The sequence below is a fragment of the Oncorhynchus tshawytscha genome, linkage group LG10, assembly GCF_018296145.1.
Source record: "Oncorhynchus tshawytscha isolate Ot180627B linkage group LG10, Otsh_v2.0, whole genome shotgun sequence".
Lineage (NCBI taxonomy): Eukaryota > Metazoa > Chordata > Actinopteri > Salmoniformes > Salmonidae > Oncorhynchus > Oncorhynchus tshawytscha.
In genome coordinates, this window is record NC_056438.1 from 36,860,545 (window position 1) to 36,879,786 (window position 19,242).

At 44.0% G+C, this 19,242-nt stretch overlaps 1 protein-coding gene across 1 annotated transcript; it reads right to left on the reverse strand.

Annotated features, from left to right (window-relative positions):
* Positions 1-276: 276 nt before the first annotated feature.
* saga (S-antigen; retina and pineal gland (arrestin) a) lies at positions 277-17,979 on the reverse strand. Its single transcript, XM_024435018.2, has 16 exons — positions 17,879-17,979; positions 17,392-17,472; positions 16,769-16,829; positions 16,151-16,195; positions 15,696-15,895; positions 15,323-15,382; positions 15,053-15,120; positions 14,217-14,352; positions 12,376-12,460; positions 11,847-11,919; positions 11,550-11,687; positions 2,416-2,493; positions 2,281-2,295; positions 1,962-2,014; positions 1,809-1,818; positions 277-940 (listed from the first exon to the last, which is right to left on the reverse strand). Exons 2-16 carry the CDS (start codon positions 17,437-17,439, stop codon positions 832-834), a joined length of 1,179 nt encoding a protein of 392 aa, XP_024290786.2. The 5' UTR covers positions 17,440-17,472; positions 17,879-17,979; the 3' UTR covers positions 277-831.
* Positions 17,980-19,242: the final 1,263 nt, after the last annotated feature.

Genomic DNA, 19,242 nt, shown 5'->3' on the forward strand with positions numbered 1-19,242 from the left:
GTGACTTGTTGAAGCACAAGGGACAAATCTGCCCTCAACAACACCTGTAAGGCAGCCCTACACTCTTACAAAAAAAGTGTTTCAAAATGGTTATTTAGCTGTCCCCATAGGAGAACCCTTTTTGGTTCCAGGTCAAATCTTTTTGGGTTCTAGGTATAACCCTTTTGGGTTCCATGTAAAAACCCTCTGTAGAAAGAGTTCTAAATGGAACCCAAAAGGTTTATTCAAAGGGTTCTCCTTTGGGGACGGATATGAAAGGATGCTATGAAAATGTAATACTATAGCTTTTGTGAGAACATCTCTAGCTTTTAATACCATAACGCAAGTACAAGACAGTTGGTCTTCACTGCAAGCACAAATATATGCCCAGTTATCTAGTGCACTACACTTTTATCTACTAGATAACGCTAATAATAGTCAATGTAACAGAGCATCTTTTACATGACTCAAAATGGCCACCATTCACCTCACAACATGGCTGCCAAACTCTTTATTAAAGACAGGGATGGATGTTACATTACCCTGTGCTCACGGTGACCATAAGACAGTGAGTGAAATCCTGCCGATTACAAAGCTGAAAGAGTCTACTGATGGTGAGGCTGAAATACAGACCCCCTAAGCTTTGTGAATAAACTATAAATCATCCACCAGCCTTGTTCTAAACTACCTCTAAGGGTGACTCAAACACCTAACCACAATTGTTTTGACTGCTATCGTTATACTTTTTACTCAATACTATCCCCGTTTTCCATTCTCATTGCATGGAGTACTGGAGGCAACCACAAGGGGTGCTGTGACAGAGGCTGCCTGGCCAGCGACGAGGGGCCCTGCTCAGGAAGCGGCGTCTCCTGTAGACACGTTGCCCTCCTCTTCATCGTCGGCCATCCCCTTCATGTAGGAGCGCTTGAACTCCTCAAACACCATCTCCTCTTCCAGCTCGCTGCTCCCAAGAAATGTGTGGATGGACAACATGACAGATGTAAAGCCAGAGAGGTGGCAAGACAAGAGGACAGTCAGATAAGCAAGAAGGTAGGTGTATGAAAAGACAGACAGGTGTATGAAAAGACAGACAGGTGTATGAAAAGACAGACAGGTGTATGAAAAGACAGACAGGTGTATGAAAAGACAGACAGGTGTATGAAAAGACAGACAGACAAAAGACAGACAGGTTTAGGTAAGGACAGCCAGAAAGACAAACAGACACACAGAAAAGACAGACAGGTGGCAGCCAGAAAAGACAGACAGGTGTATGAAAAGACAGACAGGTGTATGAAAAGACAAACAGACACACACAGACACACACGAGTCAGGTAGGCAGCCAGAAAGACAAACAGGTGTATGAAAAGACAGACAGGTGTATGAAAGGACAGACAGGTGTATGAAAAGACAGACAGGTTTATGAAGAGACAGACAGACAGACACACACAGACACACAGACACACACGAGTCAGGTAGGCAGCCAGAAAGACAGACAAACAGTGATTGGAAATAAGCGGAAATACAGACAGAAAGAAATGAAAGACAGAAAGATAAGAGGAGGAAGACAGAGAGGCATGGTCAGAGAGAAACAAGAGAAAGACAGAAAGATAAGAGGATGAAGACACATGGTCAGAGAGAAAGAAGAGAAAGACAGAAAGATAAGAGGATGAAGACACATGGTCAGAGAGAAACAAGAGAAAGGCAGAGCGATAAAATGTGTCCAGGTGCATATTCAGAATATGACACCCTCCACGGATTAATTGTTGATCAATCATGTAAACACATATGACTTCTAAGCAAAACATGGAGGAAAGATAATCCAATTTTACCTTTCCCTCACTTCAGAAGGCAAAAAATAACAACACAAGTGATTAGATTTCATGGGTTAGCTACTTTTGGACTATGGAGTGAAGCCTTGAAAACTTCAGAAATATTTAACTCATGTAACTCATGACTACATATTGAAATAAAAATATTTGTACCTAGGTCAGGTTTTGGGTGCATCAGTTTGAGTGGCAGCTCTACTCCCACCTCACTGAAGTAAAACAAATAGGATACAGATTAACCGCACATATAATATAATCAACCATAACAAACACTCAAATCAAATCAAATCAAATGTATTTGTCACATACACATGGTTAGCAGATGTTAATGCGAGTGTAGCGAAATGCTTGTGCTTCTAGTTCCGACAATGCAGTAATAACCAACAAGTAATCTAACTAACTCACACAAACACACGCAACAGCACACACACACACTCTTAGAAATGCAATGCTGAATAAGATAAAGGCATCATACCTAGATCCCAATATTCTACGAAAGCATAAAAGAGAAAAGACGTATTAAACATACAAAGTAAAGAACATAACCAATAACAAACCCAAGCGTCAAACACAAACGCACACGCGCCACACACACACACAGTGGACTGACCCGCCGATGATGAGCTTAACCATGACTCTGTATGACACCAGGATTCCTAGAACCTCCTTCAGCACACCTTCTTTAACACTGTAGGGTACAAGAGAGAGAGAGAGAGAGAGAGAGAGAGAGAGAGAGAGAGAGAGAGAGAGAAGAGAGAGAGAGAGAGACAGAGAGAGACAGAGAGAGAAGAGAGACAGAGAGAGAAAGAGAGACAGAGACAGAGACAGAGACAGAGAGAGAGAGAGAGAGAGAGAGAGAGAGAGAGAGAGAGAGAGAGAGAGAGAGAGAGAGAGAGAGACAGGGAGAGACAGGGAGAGAAAGAGAGAGACAGGGAGAGAAAGAGAGAGACAGAGAGAAAGAGAGAGAGAGACAGAGACAGAGAGAGAGACAGAAAGAGAGACAGAGAGAGAAAGAGAAAGAGAGACAGAGAGAGACAGAGAGAGACAGAGAGAGACAGAGAGAGAGAAAGAGAGACAGAGAGAGAGACAGAGACAGAGACAGAGAGAGAGAGAGAGAGAGAGAGACAGAGAGAGATAGAGAGAGAGAAAGAGAGACAGGGAGAGACAGGGAGAGAAAGAGAGAGACAGAGAGAAAGAGAGAGAGAGACAGAGACAGAGAGAGAGACAGAGAGAGAGAAAGAGAGACAGAGAGAGAGACAGAGAGAGAGACAGACAGAGAGAAAGAGAGACAGAGATAGAGAGCGAGAGAGAGAGAGAACGAGGAGAAAGAAATGGAAATGAAGAAAGTGGAGACGTGTAATTAAGTCACCAGCATAAAAGGCTACTTGTATCAGCCCTATAGTGTTGCCTTTGTAGTATCCTATTAATGACACACTTTAATATGTTTCAATAAAGGATAACATTTGTGTTCAGGAAGTAACGCCATGAACGTTGCAGATAGAAATGACAAGAATAGAGCTTACATTTTTCTGTTCTTAAAAAGGTTCCCAGAATGTTTCATTCAAATCAAATCAAATTTTATTTGTCACATACACATGGTTAGCAGATGTTAATCCGAGTGTAGCGAAATGCTTGTACTTCTAGTTCCGAACATGCAGTAATATCTCACAAGTAATCTAACCTAACAATTTCACAACAACTACCTTACACACAAGTGTAAAGGAATGAATAAGAATATGTACATAAAAATATATGAATGAGTGATGGCCGAAAGGCATAGGCAAGATGCAGTAGATGGTATAGAGTACAGTATATACATATGAGATGAGTAATGTAGGGTATGTAAACATTATATAAAGTGCCATTGTTTAAAGTGGCTAGTGATACATTTATTACATTACTTTTTCCATTATTAAAGTGGCAGGAGTTGAGTCAGTATGTTGGCAGCAGCCACTCAATGTTAGTGATGGCTGTTTAACAGTCTGATGGCCTTGAGATAGAAGCCGTTTTTCAGTCTCTCTGTCCCAGCTTTGATGCACCTGTGCTGACCTCGCAATCTGGATGATAACGGGATGAACAGGCAGTGGCTCGGGTGGTTGTTGTCATTGATGATCTTTTTGGCACCTTACGGTTATGGGCGGAGCAGTTGCCGTACCAGGCGGTGATACAGCCTGACAGGATGCTCTCGATTGTGCATCTGTAAAAGTTTGTGAGTGTTTTTGGTGACAAGCCAAATTTTTCCAGCCTCCTGAGGTTGAAGAGGCGCTGCTGCGCCTTCTTCACCACGCTGTCTGTGTGGGTGGACCATTTCAGTTTGTCTGTGATGTGTACGCCAAGAAACTTAAAACTTTCCACCCTCTCCACTACTGTCCCGTCGATGTGGATAGAGGGCTGCTCCCTCTGCTGTTTCCTGAAGTCCACGATCATCTCCTTTGTTTTGTTGACATTGAGTGTGAGGTTATTTTCCTGACACAACACCCCGAGGGCCCTCACCTCCTCCCTGTAAGCTGTCTCGTCGTTGTTGGTAATCAAGCCCACTACTGTAGAGTCGTCTGCAAACTTGATGATTGAGTTGGAGGCGTGCATGGCCACGCAGTCGTGGGTGAACAGGGAGTACAAGGAGAGGGCTGAGAATGCACCCTTGTGGGGCCCCAGTGAAGAGGATCAGCGGGGTGGAGATGTTGTTACCTACCCAGTGTGCAGTGTGATTGCAATTGCGTCGTCTGTGGACCTAAGCAAATTGGAGTGGGTCTAGGGTGTCAGGTAGGGTGGAGGTGATATGGTCCTTGACTAGTCTTTCAAAGCACTTCATGATGACGGAAGTGAGTGCTACGGGGCGGTAGTCATTTACCTCAGTTACCTTAGCTTTCTTGGGAACAGGAACAATGGTGGCCCTCTTGAAGCATGTGGGAACAGCAGACTGGGATAAGGATTGATTGATAAATGTCCGCAACCACACCAGCCAGCTGGTCTGCGTATGCTCTGAGGACGCGGCTGCGGATGCCGTCTGGGCCTGCAGCCTTGCGAGGGTTAACATGTTTAAATGTTTTACTCATGTTGGCTGCAGTGAAGGAGAGCCCGCAGGTTTTGGTAGCGGGCCGTGTCAGTGGCACTGTATTGTCCTCAAAGCGAGCAAAGAAGTTGTTTAGTCTGTCTGGGAGCAAGACATCGTGGTGCAAGACATCGTGGTCCGCGACGGGGCTGGTTTTCCTTTTGTAGTCCGTGATTGACTGTAAACACTGCCACATACCTCTCGTGTTTGAGCCGTTGAATTGCGACTCTACTTTGTCTCTATACTGAAGCTTAGCTTTTTTGATTGCCTTGCGGAGGGAATAGCTACACTGTTTGTATTCGGTCATGTTTCCGGTCACCTTGCCCTGATTAAAAGCAGTGGTTCGCGCTTTCAGGTTTGCGCGAATGCTGCCATCAATCCACGGTTTCTGTTTGGGGAATGTTTTAATAGACACTGTGGGTACAACATCACCAATGCACTTGCTAATAAACTCGCTCACCGAATCAGCGTATTCATCAATGTTGTTGTTCGACACTATGTGGAACATATCCCAGTCCATGTAATCGAAGCAATCTTGAAATGTGGAATCCGATTGAACAGACCTGAGCGCGGGTGCTTCCTGTTTTAGTTTCTGTCTTTTGGCTGGGAGCAACATAATGAAGTCGTGTTCAGATTTTCCAAAAGGAGGGCGGGGGAGGGCCTTATATGCGGCACGGAAGTTAGAATAACATTGATCCAGGGTTTTGCCAGCCTGGGTTGCACAATCGGTATGCTGATAGAATTTAGGGAGCCTTGTTTTCAGATTAGCCTTGTTAAAACCCCCAGCTACAATAAATGCAGCCTCAGGATATGTGGTTTCCAGTTTACATAGAGTCGAATGAAGTTCTTTTAGGGCTGTCGATGTGTCTGCTTGGGGGGGAATATACACAACTGTGATTATGATCGAAGAGAATTCTCTTGGTAGATAATGTGGTCGGCATTTGATTGTGAGGAATTCTAAGTCAGGGGAGCAAAGGGATTTGAGTTCTTGTATGTTGTTATGATCACACCACGTCAAGTTAATCATAAGGCATACACCCCCTTCTTCTTCTTACCAGAATCATGCTTATTTCTGTCGGCGCAATGCGTGAAGAAGCCAGGTGGCTGTACCGACTCCGATAGCGTGTCTCGAGTGAGCCATGTTTCCGTGAAACAAAGAACGTTACAGTCTCTGATGTCTTTCTGGAAGGCAACCCTTGCTCGGTTTTGTCTACCTTGTTGTCAAGAGACTGGACATTGGCGAGTAGTATGCTCGGGAGCAGTGCACAATGTGCCCGTCTACGGAGCCTGACCAGAAGACCGCTCCGTCTGCCCCTTCTACGGCGCCGTTGTTTGGGTCGCCGGCAGGGATCCGATCCATTGTCCTGGGTGGTGGGCCAAACAGAGGATCAGCTTCGGGAAAGTCGTATTCCTGGTCGTAATGTTGGTGAGTTGACGTTGCTCTTATATCCAATAGTTCCTCCCAACTGTGTGTAATAAAACCTAAGATTTCCTGGGGTAACAATGTAAGAAATAACACATAAAAAAACAAAATACTGTATAGTTTCCTAGGAACGTGAAGCGATTTTCATTCAGGTGAGTTTTTGTGTTTTGGGAACATATATACAGTATATTTTGTGATGTCCCCATAATGTTCTCACCAGACTGTTACAAACAACCTAATGAAACATTCTGGGAACCTTTTATTAAAGAACATAAAAAAATGTCAGACAAATGTTTTATAAAAACATTCTACTCTGAGAAAAAATATATGTAAAAGCAGCATGCAACAATTTCAAAGATTTTACTGTGTTACAGTTCATATAAGAAAATCAATGAAATGAAATAATTCATTAGGCCCTAATCTATGGATTTCACATGACTGGGAATACAGATATGCATCTGTTGGTCACAGATACCTTAAAAAAGGTAAGTGTGTGGATCAGAAAACCAGTCAGTATCTGGTGTGACCACCATTTGCTTCATGTAGCGTGACACATCTCCTTCGCATAGAGTTGATCAGGCTGTTGATTGGAATGTTGTCCCACTACTCTTTTTTATTTATTGAACCTTTATTTAACTAGACCAGTCAGTTAAGAGCTTATTTACAATGACGGCCTAGGAACAGTGGGTTAACTGTCTTGTTCAGGGTCAGAACCACAGCTTTTTACCTTGTCAACTCAGATTTTCGATCTAGCAACCTTTCGGTTATTGACCCAACGCACTAGGCTACCTGCCACCCCCTCTTCAACAGATGTGTGGAGTTGCTAGATATTGGCGGGAACTGGAACATGTGGTCGTACACGTCGATCTAGAGCATCCCAAACATGCTCAATGGGTGACATGTCTGGTGAGTATGCAGTCCATGGAAGAACTGGGACATTTTCTGCTTCCAGGAATTGTGTACAGATCTTTACAACATGGGGCTGTGTATTATCATACTGAAACATGAGGTGATGGCGGTAGATTAATGGCACCACAACAGTCCTTTGGATCTCATCACGGTATCTCTGTGCATTCAAATGGCCATCGATAAAATGCATTTCTGTTCATTGTCCGTAGCTTATGCCAGCCCATATCATAACCCCACTGCAACCATTGGGCACTCTGTTCACAACGATGACATCAGCAAACCGTTTGCCCACAGGATGCTTTACACACTGTCTGCCTTTTACGGGGATTCATTCGTGAAGAGCACACTTCTCCAGCTTTCCAAAAGCCATCAAAGGTGAGCATTTACCCACTGAAGTCGGTTACGACGCCGAACTGCAGTCAGGTCAATACCCTGTTGAGGACGACGAACACACAGATGAGCTTCCCTGAGACTATTTCTGACAGTTTGTGCAGAAATTCTTAAGTTGTCACCTGTCTGGGTGGCTGGTCTTAGATGATCCCACAGGTGAAGAAGCAGGATGTGGAGGTCCTGGGCTGTCGTGGTTACTTGTGGTCTGTGCTTGTGAGGCAGGTTGGATATACTGCCAAATTCTCTAAAATGACTTTGGAAGCGGGTTATGGCAGAGAAATTATCTGGCAACAGCTTTGGTGGACATTCCTGCAGGAAGCATGACAATTCAAATCAAATCAAATTGCATTAGTCACATGCACCGAATTCTGCAGGTCTTACAGTGAAATGCTTACTTACGAGCCAACAATGCAGTTTAAAAAAAATACAGATAAGAATAAGATTTAAAAGTAACAAGTAAAGAGCAGCAGTGAACTAACAATAGCGATAATAGCCTGGTAAAGAGGTCCAGGAAGCTTGGCCCCAGTAATGTACGGGGCCATTCGCACTACCCTCTGTGTGTCACATCTGCTCCCACTCCGCCCTCAGGTGTTCATCCGGTGTGGTCCTAACCTGCAGTTCTCCCCCTGTATACATTCTCTCTCTCTCTCTCTCTCTCTCTCTCTCTCTCTCTCTCTCTCTCTGGTTGTGATTGTGTGGTTGGAGACAGGTGTGCTGGAGTCAGAGCAGATCCCTAACCAGCTGCAAATCGTTCCATAAATCTAGACCTCTACATGTACTCTGTAGTCCTGCCACCTCCACTCTGCCAGATCGTAATCTCTGCTCAGTCAGTTGTCATTCTAGCCTGTTGTCTATTCTCAAGATTCTGTTGCTCTGCTGCGCTCATTTCCTGCCTTACACAATTTTTGTCCTCTCCTTGCAGTTACCGCTCTGTCTCTGGCTCCTGTCTCTGTTCCACATCTCACCACCAACCACCTTGCTCTGGATATCATTCACCACCATTACCTTGGATTCCCCTCAGGACCTGTTCCCCTGTTCTACTCAGCCAACTCATCTGAGCTTCTCATCTGAGCTTCCCCGGTTCTGCACTCCCCATTTCTCTGTGTTCAATAAACATTTTTGTGCATTCATTCTGGCTTCCTCTTCTGAGTCCGCACTTGGGTTCCCCCCCTTCGCTCATCGTAACATTGTAGCGCCTTGCGGTTGGAGGCCGAGCAGTTGCCATTCTAGGCAGTGATGCAACCAGTCAGCTGTTGCAGCTGTAGAACCTTTTGAGGATCTGAGTACCCATGCCAAATCTTTTCAGTCTCCTGAGGGGGAATGGGTTTTGTCGTGCCCTCATCACGACTGTCTTGGTGTGCTTGGATCATGTTAGTTTGTTGGTGATGTGGACACCAAGGAACTTGAAGCTCTCAACCTGCTCCACTGCAGCCCCGTCGATGAGGATGGGAACACGCTCTGTCATCTTTTTCATCTTTTTCCTGTAGTCCACAATCATCTCCTTTGTCTTGATCACGTTGAGGGAGAGGTTGTTATTCTGGCACCACACGACCAGGTCTCTGACCTCCCTATAGGCTGTCTCGTTGTTGTCGGTGATCAGGCCTACCACTGTTGTGGCAAATGTAATGATGGTGTTGGAGTCGTGCCTTGCCATACAATCATGAGTGAACAGGGAGTACAGGGAGGACTGAGCACGGCCGATCCGGAAGTCCAGGAACCAGTTGCAGAGGGAGGTGTTTAGTCCCAGGGACCTTAGCTTATTGATGAGCTTTGAGGGCACTATGGTGTTGGACGCTGAGCTTTAGTCAATGAATAGCATTCTCACATAGGTGTTCCTTTTGTCCAGGTGGGAAAGGGCAGTGTGGAGTGCAATGGAAATTGCATCATCTGTGGATCTGTTGGGGTGGTATGCAAATTGGAGTGGGTCTTGGGTTTCTGGGATGATGGTGTAGATGTGAGCCATGATCAGCCTTTCAAGGCACTTCATGGCTACAGACGTGAGTGCTACGGGCCGGTAGTCATTTAAGCAGGTTACCTTAGTGTTCTTGGGAACAGGGACTGTGGTGGTCTTATTAAAAGATGTTGGTCACATCATCAACATGATGTCACATCAGCTGCGGAGAGCGTGATCACACAGTCTTCAGGAACAGCTGGTGCTTTCATGCATGTTTCAATATTATTTGCCTCAAGGCGAGCATAGAAGTTTAGCTCGTCTGGTAGGCTCGTGTCACTAGGCAGCTCTCGGCTGTGCTTCCCTTTGTAGTCTGTAATGGTTTGCAAGCCCCTCCACATCCGAGGATCTTAGGATATAGGATCTTAGCCCTGTTGCCTGTTTGATGTTTCGTCGGAGGACATAGCGGGACTTCTTATAAGCTTCAAAGCAGCAGCTCTAGCCTTTAGCTCAGTGCGGATGCTGCCTGTAATCCATGGCTTCTGGTTGAGGTATGTACGTACAGTCACTGTGGGGACAACGTCATCATTGCACTTATTGATGAAGCCAATGACTGATGTGGTGTACTCCTCAATGCCATCGGAGAAATCCTGGAACATATTTCAGTCTGTGCTAGCCAAACAGTCCTGTAACTTAGCATCTGCTTCATCTGACCACTTTTTTATTGATCTAGTCACTGGTGCTTCCTGCTTTAATTTTTGCTTGTAAGCAGGAATCAGGAGGATAGATTTATGGTCAGATTTTCCAAATGGAGGGCGAGGGAGAGCTTTGTATGCGTCTCTGTGTGTGGAGGATAGGTGGTCCAGAGTTATTTTTCCTCTGGTTGCACATTTAACATGCTGATAGAAATTTGGTAAAACGGATTTAAGTTTCCCTGCATTAAAGTTCCCGGCTACTAGGAGAGCCGCCTCTGGGTGAGTGTTTTCTTGTTTGCTTATGGCGGAATACAGGTCATTCAACGCTGTTTTAGTGCCAGCCTCTGACTTTGGTGGTATGTAAACAGCTACAAAGAATACAGATGAAAACTCTCGGTAGGTAATGTGGTCTACAGCTTATCATGAGATACTCTACCTCAGGCAAGCAATAGCTTGAGACTTCCTTAGATATCGTGCACCAGCTGTTTACGAAAATACATAGACCCGCCGCCCCTGCCAGTACAGCGTATAACCAGACAGCTGTACGTTGATTTTGTCATCGTTCAGCCCCGACTCCGTGAAGCACAAGATGTTAGTTTTTAAATGTCCCGTTGGTTGTTTAATCTTGCCAGTAACTCGTCATTTTATTGTCCAAAGATTGCACATTTGCTAGCAGAATGGAGGGAAGTGGGGGTTTATTCAATCGGGAAGTGGGGGCTTATTCGATTACACCCTCCCTCAAAACTTGAGAATTCTGTAGCATTGTATTGTGTGCCAAAACTGCACATTTTAGAGTGGCCTTTTATTGTCCACAAGCTGCACTTGTGTAATGATCATGCTGTTTAATCAGCTTCTTGATATACCACACCTGTCAAGTGGATGGTTTATCTTGGCAAAGGAGAAATACTCACTAAAAGGGATGTAAACAAATTTGTCAAAAAATTGAGAGAAATAAGCTTTTTGTGCATAAGATACATTTCTGGGATCTTTTATTTCAGCTCATGAAATATGGGACCGACACTTTACATGTTGCATTTATATTTTTGTTCAGTGTATAATCATCAGCACAGCTGAACATTTTTTGTGTTTTGAGAACACACGACCTAACGAGTGTTCTGGGAACTTTCACAGAACCAATTTTGGTTTGCTGGGATGTCTGTTCTACACAATATATTTGAATGTTACATAGTCGTGTTCAGTAGGCACAAATGAATGAAAATGTTGCAAAAAGGTAAAGGAGAGGTACTATTTGAACTTGTCCAGTAAGAAGCGTTTCTCATTTTCCAAATGTTTTGCTATGGAGTGTCCTAATGAACACGACCCAGATTGTCCTCCAGCATCACCACTTGTTTTACTAGCTGGCGATGACTGACGGGATACTCACATGCTAGACGATGCCAGATTAGTGTCTTCATGCTTCAACTTGCCATCAAGAGCTATGCCCCGCCTCTCCCGGTTGCAGACCAATAGGGGAGTGAGGGTGTACACTTTCTTCAGGCTTGCACCAGCAGCAACAGCATCCCTAGACCAATGGGAGAGTCCGAGTTAGACATTTTGGGGTGCTTTCCAGGTTGTATGTATTGCAGTCACACTGCATAGCTGATTCTAATGATTAAAATATAATTTCCATTGTGGTGTAGTGCAGTTTAAACATGTATTCATTCAAAGGCTGGATGCTTACCCAGATTCCTCTAAGGCCACTGCCCTCACGTAGCTGTCATTGGAATACAACACCACAGTGGCCACCTGGTCCACTGAGAAATGATATATAGAGATAGAACGAGTATGACATCTCCAGTCACATTTTGAAAACGAACTTATAGGGCAGGGCACGAGTCAGGCTTCAAAACATTTTTACATTTACATTTTATCAGACATTCTTATCCAGACTTACAGTACTAAGTGCTTACATTTTCAACGTTTTTCATACTGGTACCGTGTGGGGAATCAAACACATAACCCTAGCGCTGCAAGTGCCATGCTCTACCAACTGAGCCGCACAGGACACATAAAGTCTTTTATAATGCCTAAATAGATACTTCACAGATCATGTAGCAATATAATAAGGGAGATATGATGTGTTCTTACCTCTGGTGCTTTGCAAATTGCGGGGTACTGCTTTTTACAGTTTTGATATAATATAGAGTAGATATCTTGTTCTCATATGTGTCAGTTTGGAAAGTTTGCCACACGTGTTGGTCTTTCCTTACCAGAGACAATGATGTTCTTCACATTCTTGTTGGAGCTGTTTGTGACGTTGACACACACATTAATGGGCTCTCCATGGTAGTAGATCTGCAAGGGAAATTATGTCAGAGAGGAGGGCTCCTTGTGGCAGCCATTTTTTTGTTGTGGCCATATGACCATATGGAACGCTCTGAAAAAATCCCAGGCATTGTCGAAGGTCTATAAATAACATTTATACCAGCAATGTTTGAAATGTTGGACCCCATTGAACAAGCCCCAGCACATGCAAAAGCTGGGGTCGTGTGTATCAAGCTTCTCAGAGTAGGAGTGCTGATCTAGGATCAGCTTTTCATTTTAGATCACTGTGAAAAAGATAACATGACAGGGGGGACCTGATCCTATATAAGAAATCCTACTCTCAATACATACGACCGCTGGTCCCACTTTCAACAAACACTGTATATAGTGCATTCGAAAAGTATTCAGACCACTTGACTTTTTCAACATTTTGTTATGTTACCGCCTTATTCTAAAATGTATTAAATCATTTTTTTCCCTTATCAGTCCACACACAATAGACCATAATGACAAAGCAAAAACAGTTTTTTAAAAATTTGTGTAAATGTTTTACGAATAAAAACATGCAATATCAGATTTACATAAGTATTCAGACCCTTTACTCAGTACTTTGTTGAAGCACCTTTGGCAGCGATTACAGTCTTGAGTGTTCTTGAGTTTGAAGCTACAAGCTTGGAACACCTGATTTGGGGAGTTTCTCCCATTCTTCTCTGCAGATCCTCTCAAGCTCTGTCAGGTTTGATGGGGAGCATCGCCTCACAGCTATTTTCAGGTCTCTCCAGAGATGTTCTATCGGATTCAAGTCCAGGCTCTAGCTGGGTGACTCAAGGACATTCAGAGACTTGTCCCAAACCCTCTCCTGCGTTGTCTTTGCTGTGTGCTTAGGGTCATTGTCACTGAGCGCTCTGGAGTCAGTTTTCATCAAGGATCTCTCTGTACTTTGCGCTGCTCATCATTCCCTCGATCCTGACTAGTTTCCCAGTCCCTGCTGCTGAAAAACATCCCCATCACCATGCTTCACCGTAGGGGTGGTGCCAGGTGTCTTCCAGGTGCAATGCTTGGCATTCAGGCAAAAGAGTTCAATCTTGGTTTTATCAGACCAGAGAATATTGTTTCTCATTGTCTGAGAGTCCTTTGGTGCCTTTTGGCAAACTCCAAGCGGGCTGTCATGTGCCTTTTACTGAGGAGTTGCTTATGTCTGGCCACTCTACCATAAAGTCCTGATTGGCAAAGTGCTGCAGAGATGGTTGTCCTTCTGGAAGTTTCTCCCATCTCCACAGAAGAAATCTGGAGCTCTGTTAGAGTGACCATCGGGTTCTTGGTCACCTCCCTGACCAACGCCCTTCTCCCCAATTTGCTCAGTTTGGCCGGGCGGCCAGCTCTAGGAAGAGACTTGGTGGTTCCAAACTTCTTCCATTTAAGAATGATGAATGCCACTGTGTTCTTGGGGACCTTCAATGCTGCATAAATGTTTTGGTATGTTTCCCAGATCTGTCCCTCAACACAATCCTGTCTCAGAGCTGTACAGACAATTCCTTCAACCTCATGGCTTGGTTTTTGTTCTGACATGTGCTGTTAACTGTGGGACCTTATATAGATAGGTGTGTGCGGAAAAACAATATAATCCATTTTAGAACAAGGCTTTAATGTAAGAAAATGTGTAAAAAAGGTAATGGGTCTGAATACTTTCCGAATGCACTGTAGATGCTTCACTAATCATTTATGAGCAAATGCATCAAATCTAAGGCCAGTGGTGTGTTGTTAACTCTAATGGTATCCTACCCACCTCCTTGTCAAGACTCGCCTCCAGGTGCAGGGGCTTGTCGGACATGACAAACTCACGGCTGGTCTTCACAGAGGGGGCCGTCCCGCTATTCTCCGGGGCATACTGCAGCTTCCGGATCATCAGATGCACGGTACTCCTATAGAGGAAGGGAGATAGGAGAGGAAGGGAGGGAATGGATGAGATAGAACCATTGTTATGGAATATGTTAGGTAGTTTAGACAGCATGCTACAGCTCACTACCAATTCCACACTCCATTCCCCAAGGGAACCGTGTCCAGGTGCTGAGCCTGGTTGATAAGGAAACAGGTGCTGCCAATTATGTGATTGTCACTGACCCAGCTGGAAGGGCCGTGAAGCTGTTGGTTTAGTTTGGTGTCCATGGGGCCTTTTGTTTCTTTTTGAGTCTTTAGTTTGGTCATGCCTTTTGTATTTTTCCTTTTCTACATATTTCTGTTTTGTCACCAACAGAACAAATAATAATCAGTTTGGACTAGCCGATCAAGAGATCAAGAAGGAGCTGGCACTTTGCCTAAAGGAAAATGGCTGTCTCCCTGGGCACACGTGCATCCAACATGGTCCTTAAACGCTGATTTCTCACAAAAATGCACACATTCATTCAAGTTACAGAAGTTATGTAACTAGGCCTAGGACCCCTAAACGAAGCAAGTGCAACAACATTGGTAGGCTAGTTATTGGTTTCGTGACACCATCCATCAACGTTTGTTGTGATATAGAGCCACAACCGGCTATTTCTGTTAAAGCAGCTCTCCAGGGCCGATGGTGGAGACTTGGGGTTAGGAATGGGGGTTATTTGGGACAGAGAAAACTCCACTGACCGTTTGCGAACTTTGGCCTCCTGGCTCTCCGCACTGAAGGCTTTGACCTCAAACTCCACGACACATTGCTACCAAGACAACAACAGAGCATGCTCACAATCAGAGATAGATTTTTCTTACTTTTTAGATTATATGAACTATATACGCCAATCGTCACAATATACTCAGAATACAAAATACAGTGTATGCATTTCAAATATAGCGAACAAATATCACATAATAAAATGATGCAACGTAAGAGACAACCAGGTCAAGGTTCACGATCCTTACCTTCCCAGAATCATTAGGGCCAGGCTGCAAACCCACTGAACAAGGCAGGTTATCAGGGAACTGAAACACACACACAAACACACAAATGTAATTAAGATGAACGAGAGGTGTGTGTGTGTGTGTGTGTGTGTGTGTGTGTGTGTGTGTGTGTGTGTGTGTGTGTGTGTGTGTGTGTGTGTGTGTGTGTGTGTGTGTGTGTGTGTGTGTGTGTGTGTGTGTGTGTGTGTGTGTGTGTGTGTGTGTGTGTTTGCGCATAATGAGGCGAGTAGGCCTATGTGAGTTTTGTGTTTTCCTTGACATGTATATGTGTTTTTAATTTACAATGTGCGTGTACAATAAAATGTTGGTATCCCTTGAGGTTCTTGGCCCTCACCTCGAAAAAGAAAGGGAAGGCATTGTCTCCCAGTTTGCGCAGCAGTTTGCCCTGCATCTTGGTGTGTGTGGACTGTTCCCTGTCCTGTATGGGTGGATACACCTGACGGATGGCTATGTAGATCTCCCTACGGAAGGCAATTCCCATCACGTCCATATCTTCACGACCGTACCGGAACGTGCAGGACAGCTGGACGAACGCTAGGGGGCGTCAAACATATATGATTACATCAAATACTGCTATTTTCAATAGCTTCTCAATAAAAGTTGAAGTAAAAGCAATTTATTTCATAAGTTGTTTTAAAAAAAAGTTGTATTAATTTGAATTCAGATCACTTTCTGAATTGACTGCCTTCAAATAAAATGGGGCCCAATTACCCTGTTCCACACACACAAGCACATATACTTGCCCATGTGCACATGCACACACACGCACACGTTTGGTGAGATGCAGACCTTTTTTTCCTTTGAGGACCTCAGGGTCAACCAGTATTACACCATCTATTGTGAGTGAAGAACAGCATAGGTTAGAATTTACAGCATTAGACAAGACAGCGGCCAGGTTTCACACCAATTGCAGGTTAGCAACGGGTGCACAGCAATGGACTTCTAAAGGCCGTTTCTCAGAGGTTTATGGAGATCACATTGGTTGTTTATCTGCAGGTAGTTTATCTGCGTTTGATTGATTCCTGGCCAAAGGCTCTGAAGAACTAATTACATTGATGTAAGTGTTTATTGCTAAGGCTCTTGTCTAAAGCAATACTGTGAATCCAGTAAGCCATTTGGATGAGGGGTTTCAATTAAAGGGACATTACAATATCTAAGTTTGTCAGATGTTTTCTGACCTCAAAAGTGGCCTTTGAGAAAATTAAACATCCTAGGTCATCTTTTATGTAGATTCAGCTAGATCTGGCAGCATTTGATCAATTGTGTGTTAGATAGTTTTTTGTGCAATGCCGTTAGTGTGTTATGTGTTTGCTGTGTAATGATTGGTTTGTTTTTGACTTGTTGAGTTGCTGATTGGTTCACGGCCGGATTGTTTTAATTGACGAAGAGAGTATGAGCTGAGCTTACCCACAGGCTCGACAGAGTCCACACGATCCACAAAGTCCCTCTTTGCCATGTATACTCCAACCTGATCAAGTACAAAACATAAAATCATACCTGAGGCCTTCACTTGGAATTATGTCAACACATTAGCGCATGCATACACACAACACATAAACACTCAAACACATGTAAACACTTTCACAGCATTCTAAACCCACTTGCAAGCATTCTTTCCTTGGGGAAAATGTGTTGCGTATCCTTTAACACACACACACACCTCAGAGGAGTAATACATTAATCTAATCTCAATGTAATCTGTCATACGCATGGCTTCATCCGTGTCACCTGTTAACGCCATCACTTTGCTAACGACAACACAGTCATGAAATATCTAAGTGAATAGTCTCTTTCCACAGCCACTTGACAAGCAACTATGGAAAGAGACTACTAAGGGATATGTAAGTGCTAAGTGAGCAGAACTATTGTTAGGTTTGCTTGTCGAATACAAGTCAATGTGTGAAATATCAAGAATAGTCAGATTTTGTTATTATTGCATTATGCCACTCTAACAATAATGCTTAGCACACAGACACAGACACACATGCGCACGCATACCTGCCAACACACACACATACACACACACTCACCGACTTGTCCTTGGCCATCTTCTTGAAGATTACGTTCTTGGGACTCATGGTGGCAAACTTGAAAATCTATGAGTATGAGATCTATGGGTTTACAGAGAGAGAGAGAGAGAGAGAGAAGAGAGGGAGAGAAATAATTGATTAGACAAATCCCCATTGCTTTCTTTACTAATGCCATTATTAATTTTAACAACCACCCGGTATTTACAGTATTGTAAAGAATATCCTAATAAACACAACACTGTGTGTATTTTGAACATGGTATCTCACAATGACATACAAACCCCTCCTGACACACAAACCCCAAATCAACATTGAATTGACATATGACATCTCAGCCCTGCCAAGCATCCAATACGATTGTTTCCCATCGTTCCCCTCACTGCCTAACTGCTAACCATCATTGTAACAAACTGTTTAATTTACAGTAGCCCAGTGTGACTGCATACACACTTAAAATGCACACACACACACACACACACAAACAGACCTGTGTTGCTAGAGCAGGAGACAATCGGAGGAGAACAGTGGAGTGACTTTTATTTGTACCCTGTGTCCGTCAATGTATTCCCTGACCAATCAGGTGAGTCTCTCTGCCTCACAATGACACTTAGAGAGACAGACAGGCAGACACACACACAGATATGTTCACGCACACACGTATGTGCACACACACACACAGACTTCCTGGGCCCACTGTACCTAGTTGAGCGGATTGGGATTGGTTCCCCTTTGCTCAGCACAGGGTGGGATTAGAGAGAGAGAGACACACACACACACCACACACACACACACACACACACACACACAGATGGTGTGAGAGGTCCTTCTGACACGAGGACACACACTCTCCAGTATTAGCCAGGAGTCACGCGCTACTCCTCTTCCTCACGTTCTGCAGATAAAAAGCCTCACACCCTCCCCTTATCCCACTGATGTACAACCCAGCATGCCTGATTCTACTAATCATCTCATCGTAGTCTTCAATCAAGGCTTTGGTTAGTAGAAACAGTCGTGTTGTTACTCAGCAAAATGCTTATGTGGGTGAGGGTTGTTGTTGTTTTTTAAAGTATGCAGATACATAAAATGGTATCCAAGAGTAAATCTGACTCTTGGGAAGTAGATAAAGGGCCTCGTTTCCAAAATCCCAAACTATCCCTGTAAAAAATGGGTCAGTCCCATTTTTTTATTGAACGGTGGAGAGAAGAGGAAAGGTAGGAGAAGTTTGCGACTCAAACCCCTGCCAACTCTGGTTTAGGTACACCAGGTCAGCGGCATTAACCTCTGGGTTGTTTAATGGGCCTTGTCGATTCAAACAAGGATATTTTGACTCAATCAATGTGAAAGCTAAATTGTGAAAATGTAAAAAGAGGCTTTGTACACTGCAATATATTCCTGTGTGCTTCACTGACAACATTTCAACCCTTTGTCAGGTCTGAGATGACACAGAGACAGACAGACACACAGAAAGAAAGCTGTAATCCTGTGTTCTCTCTGTCTGCAGAGTGAGGGCTAAGGTCTACGGGGAGGCAAAGGGGATTAGTGCCTGCAGAGGAAAATAATTATTGTTATTACACTGGGGATTACATTCACACACCTACACCTAGACACACCTACGCCAAGATGGCCCCCTTGTCACACTTTCACTTGCATAATCAGAAGCACACATACAAATGACACACATATAAACACACTACTCCACCTTAATGCCTCTAATGCCCAGTTCAGATAGAACAGCTGACATGAGACGAGACAAAACTAGCTCGTTTTAGAATGTTGTGTTGTACAACAGCTGACTAAGAGCCAATTTATGCTTGATCCGAAAATGTGGTCGGAGGCGCCTTATGGATGGTG

Excerpts from the sequence above, each read along its gene's own strand:
- saga (XM_024435018.2), bottom strand. The coding sequence starts at position 17,439 with ATGAGTCCCAAGAACGTAATCTTCAAGAAGATGGCCAAGGACAAGTCG. Across the intron at positions 15,121-15,322 it reads GCCCTAATGATTCTGGGAAG|CAATGTGTCGTGGAGTTTGA; the intron begins GTAAGGATCGTG and ends TTGTCTTGGTAG. Across the intron at positions 14,353-15,052 it reads GAGGCCAAAGTTCGCAAACG|GAGTACCGTGCATCTGATGA; the intron begins GTCAGTGGAGTT and ends CTTCCTCTATAG.